This window comes from Corvus brachyrhynchos, unplaced genomic scaffold (assembly GCF_000691975.1).
Source record: "Corvus brachyrhynchos isolate BGI_N302 unplaced genomic scaffold, ASM69197v1 scaffold19, whole genome shotgun sequence".
NCBI lineage: Eukaryota > Metazoa > Chordata > Aves > Passeriformes > Corvidae > Corvus > Corvus brachyrhynchos.
In genome coordinates, this window is record NW_008246061.1 from 3305159 (window position 1) to 3311044 (window position 5886).

General features: G+C 49.4%; 1 protein-coding gene across 5 annotated transcripts in view; it reads right to left on the reverse strand.

Moving 5' to 3' along the window:
- The window catches only part of AIFM3 (apoptosis inducing factor, mitochondria associated 3), a 45671-nt gene that overhangs the window by 11363 nt on the left and 28422 nt on the right, over positions 1 to 5886 (reverse strand). For all 5 annotated transcript variants that reach the window (XR_001865948.1, XM_017746519.1, XM_008642940.2 and 2 more), the window contains exons 8-13: positions 4410 to 4496; positions 3716 to 3807; positions 1883 to 2013; positions 1230 to 1345; positions 824 to 895; positions 431 to 494 (exon numbers count right to left, since the gene is read on the reverse strand). Coding sequence is in view for 4 of the 5 variants with exons in the window: in XM_017746519.1 (XP_017602008.1) it covers positions 431 to 494; positions 824 to 895; positions 1230 to 1345; positions 1883 to 2013; positions 3716 to 3807; positions 4410 to 4496 (562 nt within the window). In the remaining variant the exon portion in view is untranslated. The remainder of the gene's footprint in view (positions 1 to 430; positions 495 to 823; positions 896 to 1229; positions 1346 to 1882; positions 2014 to 3715; positions 3808 to 4409; positions 4497 to 5886) is intronic.

A 5886-nucleotide genomic window follows, 5' to 3' on the forward strand; every position in this document is an offset into this window, starting at 1 on the left:
CCCGCAAGTGTACAGGAGAAAAATATCATATTCTATGGGGTATTTTTTTATGTTTTAGTATGAGATACATTTTTGGTTGTTGTCAGCAGCAATTAAAAAGAAAAAAAAACACATTAAAAAAATTCTGTTTGGGGAAGCTTTAATAAAAAACAACTTGAGAGGATGAAACTGCTTTAAATGTTTTTTTTTTTTTTCTGGAAAACACAAGTCCACTATTACTTCCAAAATATAGTTTCAGTTGCATTTTGTGGTGGGGGCTCCAGAAATGCCCCTTTTAGATATGCAGACTCATGTGGCCAGCAGGGCTGGCAGACCACTGCCAGTACACCTGGCCACCCAGCCCCAGCGACCTCCTGCTACCATGTCCCCTCCAGCTTCTTCTGCCAAGCAGAGCCCTCTCGCCCTGGCTGTGCACCCACACAACCCTTACCAACACCCACGACACAGACGTCAGCACGCAGGACCTTCCCGCTCTTCAGCACAACCTCCTTCAGCTGCAGGAGACACAGGGGGCGGGGGGCACATCAGAGTTATTTTAGGGACAAAATCCCTCTGTAGCAGCAGGAAGCTGAGCTGGCAGTTTGCCTCGTTTGTGAAATGCAAATTGACCATAATTCCTTAGAAAAGCAGCAGGAGGTGAGTGGGAGCAATGGAGCCACCCCACACATCATACTGGCGCACATTTGCTCACGGGGGCTAAATCCAGGAACATGAATTTCAGGGGATAGGAAATAGAGGAGAGCAAAACCCCACCAGAGAAGGGAATGACAGCTCTGGGGGATACCACAGCAGTTCCCCTAGGGAGCCCCTGCCCACCCCTTACCTTCCCCTCCTGCTCCCGCAGCTCCGACACCTCTGTCTGCATGTAGAACTTCACCCTGTTGTTCTCAAACATCTGGAGGGGGGACAAGGGACAGAGTAGGAGACATCAGGACCCTGAACCACCCCTGGTCCTGATGTCCTGCTGCCCCCAGCACTGCCTTGCCCACCCTGCAGGCTTGCCTCGATCTGCACTGCTAAGAGGGTCAGCATCCCCACATCCCCAACACGGCTCTAAAAAAAGGTGCTCCATAGCATGTGGACCATGATAGGGAAGACACAACCCATTCTCACTGACCGCTGCCATCACAGCTTTGTCAATAAATGTGAAGTAAATTAATTAGTGCAATAAGTGAAACAAGCAGAACCTGCTCTGTTACCAGCCCCCCGAGATGGGAAAGCAAGGTCACCTTCATGACAGCACGGCCAACCCTCTCCCCAAAGAACTTCTTGAAGGGGACATGCTCCAGCTCCACCAGGGACACCGAGTGGGCCCTCTCTGCGAGATAGGCAGCCACCTCCATCCCTGAGGAAGAGAAACAGGTCCAAGCAGCCACGTTAAGCCAGCCAGCACTGCCCTATGCCCCTGGCTGCAGCTGAGGAGCAGCCTCACCCACTCTGACTGGGGAGGCTGGAGCTGCACTCCTGGGACAACTGGGGAGCCACCAGTCCTGGTCACACCAGGGATCCCACCAATTCAGGTATTCTTAGATGTAGGTTTTAAAGACCAAAGGGAGGAACTGGCCATGAAACCCCAAAGTGCCCTGGGAAGAATATGGAATAAGGGACCTCAGCCAAGGGAAACCTTCCTCCTGTGGCTGAGACCACCTCAGCTGTGGTGTGAAAACAGCTCTTGGGAGTAGCTGTTTTCTCCCATCAGAATGGTAGAATTTTGGTGCTGGGAATTGCATGGGAACCTCCACCAAGACATTTTCTACCTATGGGGTTTTTTCGTGGGGGTATTACTTCTAACTGGGCAGTGACAAACTGGGAAAGGGACTTCACCCATCTGCAGGCAGAGGTGGAGGGCTAGGACAGGGACACAGGCCAGGCAAGCGCTCACCCAGGAAGGATGCTCCCACAATCACCACATTCTTGCTCGTGGCCAGCTTCACCACACGATTGGCATCTTCAGGTGTCCGGATGTTGAAAACATTTTCTATCTCCTTGCCTTTGCAGCTGAGAGTTTTGGGCCTGAAAAATGCTGAGGGTGATACGGCTGCTTTTCTCAACTCCATGTGGCTTCAGCCCCCAGTCAGGACTGCAGATACCCCTGCCGGGGCTCCAAGAGCATTCCCAGCTTTCCTTTTTTCACCTTTCTCCAGGCTGGAGACATAACATGGAAAAACCCAAATGCTGCTGGCCAGTGGTGGAGTAGGGGATGCTGAGCAGCCACCCTGGACCCCTGGGTCCCGGGGAGCTCCTTCCTGGGGCAACCAGCACAGGACAGGCATTGCTTTACAAGCCTATGCTCAATTGCTGGCTCATAAAATTTTCAGAAGCTTAATGGAACACAGAAAACTCACTCTGTCCTCCAGCAGTGCTTTGGAGCAAGATATTGAAAGTTTGATAAGGCTCTGCAGATGCAGGCTCCAGTCTCCATTCCCATGGGCACACTGCTGATGCTGTAGCAGCTTACCTGTGCCATCCCCAGGCACTGACTGGAGCCCATATATTTTTACATATCTGGCCCCTGCATACCTGACTCACATCTGGAAAAGAGACAGAAGATCCTAAATAATTTAAGTACCCTAAAAAACATCTGCCCAGTGTACCTGGAGCTTGTGCATGAGGATTTTGAAATTATTTCCAAGGGCTTAATCCTCTTTTGAACCTAACTGGGTGGCTGGTGCACATGGCATTTTGGCTGTGGTGCTGTACACCCTAGTACCAGCCATTCACACCTTGTGGCACTGGCAATGACTGGTGGCGCTTTGGTTTCCAGTGTGAGTCCCTGCTTTGGCTATTCTACAGCATCCCTTCCCCAGATGATAAATTATGCAGGGACTGCATTTGCCCTACGTCATTTTACGACTTGATTAAGGAACACAAGGAAGGGGAGCCAGGATGCCTCATTTTCAGCTTAGACTGCCAATTTTGACAAACCTCCAAATAAAAACAAACTGACCCATTACTTCCAGGGCACAAGTGACAACAGCAGTCCGGGGTGATACTCGGCATCCCAGCACATCAATACCACCTTTCCCTGTGGCTGGACCAGGTTCTGTCCTGAAAATTCCTATCCTGGGGCCAAGGCTCCCAAAGGGTCTGTTAGAATGGGGCAACAGCAACCCCTAATTAAGGCTGCAACAGCAAAGTGTTAAGCCTTAATTGCTGAGAAAGATCTTAAAGGTTGGCAGAAAATGAAATATGGAAATTCAGAGGGATGAATTATCTGGTTGTCGGGGTTGAGGGTTATCAAGGAGTTAAAGGAAGAGTAATGTGGCAAAAATGCCCTCTAAAAAGAATTAGGATACTTCCACTTTGGAGCTTTTGTTAAACAAAATATGTTCAAGGTCCTGGTATCATCCCTGGAAGTGTCCAAGGCCAGGTTAGATGGGGCTTGGAGCAACTTATTCTAGTGGAAAGTGTTCCCTGTCCACAGCAGGGGTGGGTCTGGATGAATTTTAAGATCCCTTCCAACACAAACCATCCTGTGATTCTATGATATATGATGTAGATATATATGAATTAGATAGATGATGATATATAGATGTAGATGTAGAGACATACAGACATTTCAGTATCTTTTGTGTTCCTTGACTTCTCCATACTCAAACAAGTTCGGTGTTCAAATTCACCTGCCACATTTCATCCCTTATCCCCAGGCACAAGCTCCTCACATTCTCAGGTAAAACAGTTTCTCTTGATCTTTAAGATGTTGTCCATAGCTTACGTGTTTCCCGTTGCTATCAGCAGCTTGTTGTATTCCATCTTAAACCCATCCTTGAACACAGCTATCTTGCTCTTGACATCCATGGCCACCACCTAGAATCATTCCTAAATAATGTTAAGGGAAGAAATCCCAGATTTTCACTGAGCTCCCAGCCCAATCAACTTGTCTGTCAGGTTTTAGTCCTCCATGTTAGTTTTAGTCAGTTAGTTTGCTGGTTTTAGTTAGTCTGTTAGTTTTGGTTCCCCCTGTCCACAGCTTGGCTAACCCACACCTTAAATATTTCTAGTTGCCTTTTCACAAATCCTTGACACTCTCCCAATATAAATAAAATAATGGGGAGAAATATTTAAGCCATCCTTGTCTGCACTGTTTGAAGGCTGATTATCCTTATCAGATGGTGCCTGGTTCCCCAGATCCACCTGAGGAATGGCAGGTAACAAATGATGGTCACCACAGATGGCCACACCATGGTCACGTCCAGGGTGTCCTTCCTGCCACAGGAGAATTGCATTAGCTGTGTTTTGAGCAATCACAGGCAACCTGAACTGTGGGGCACAAAGTGGGAGGCTGGGGGAGACACAACATTCACACAGTGGCATCCAGTGAGCCAAGAAGAGAGACAGTGGCCACATTCCCTGAATAAAACCTTTGCATACCAGCACTTTCCTTCAGGCACACACAGGACTCTCCTTACCTGCATTTCAGTCAGGACTTCAATGTCATAGGTGCAGAAGAACTCCTTGGGGCGCAGGGCAATCTGCTCAGGGTGGGAATCCATTGACTGCAAAAAAAGTCACATTTTTCTGATCTTTTTCTGTCAGCTGCTGTGGGTTGAACAGGTGAGTGGAGAAATGACTGCTACTAGCACAAGTCAGCACTTGTTGTATGGAATGGCTCTACAGGGCTGGAATGAAAGCCTGTTCAGGTAGGAGTTGCCTGAACAAGAGGCTGGTTTGGGCTCTGGTGCCTTCTCTGCCGGTTCGGCATGGGGCTGGTGCTGAGTGGCTGGGGCAGGACCACAGCAAGTGCTTCTGAATGTCAGCAAAGCAGCCACAACTGCAGCCCCTCCCAGCACACACAGGTTCACAGGAGCAAGAGAAAAGCCTCATTTTACAACACGGGTGGTGAGGCCCTGGAACAGTTTGCACAGGAAAGCTGTGGCTGCCCCATCCCTGGAAGTGCTGGACTGGAGCAACTTGGTCTAGTAAAAGGAGTCCCTGCCCACGGTGGGGGGTGGCACTTTAGGGATGACCTTTAGAAGTCCCTTCCAACTCAAACCATTCTATGATTATTTGGAAAACAGCCAGTTACCAGGGCAAATGGAAGCTAGAAGAGCAGTAAGAACAAGGATATACTTTCAAAAGCACCCAGGTTGTGCTGCACAAGTTCCATTGAATGCTGAAGCTAGAGGGTGGGCCCCATATCTGCACATCTTCAGCTGCAAGATAAAGGTTCCTGCTTTTCCCAGCCTTCCCTGGTCACTGGGGTGAGATGTGCATCTTCTTTACAAACAGGGTTGAGCCTGAACTCATCTGTCCTACTGACTCTGTGGACGCAAGCTCAGACTCAGGCTGAGGACAAGCTGAGCATCAAGTGACCTGTTGGGTATGCAGTCTGCTCCCTGCTCCAGCGCATCCCTCCCTGCCTGCAGCATAGCAGGAACAGGCATGGATGCCATGGTCAAGCCCTGCAACAAATCAGCAAAGTGCTCAGCAGCAGCATCTACTCATGCCACACAAGGATGATGTTTGGGCTTGACCCAGGAGCGACAGGGGATGCAGGAATCAAGGGTTTTTCCATTCACCCATGGGGATGGATGTGCAAGATCCTTCTCCCTGAAGGTGGCCCGGTCAGGGGCTGGAATGAGCCCTACAGGACACTCGCTTATTCCAACTTCAGACAATGCTTTGCTCAGGAGAGACTGGTGTCACAGGACTCAAGGCAGGGGAAGGGTCATACAGGTTTTATTGCAAATTCTTTAAATACGCCACATTTACAGAGAGAAACACCTGACCCCTCTGTGCCAGTGCGCAGGGAGGGCAGAGCAGAGCAGTGCACAACCACCATGGCTTTTGCTGCTGCTTGGTGCTTTGGGGACAGTAACAGAGACATGGCAACACACAGGGAGTAAGTCATGGTCCAAAGGGGACAAAGAGAAACAGTCCATCGGA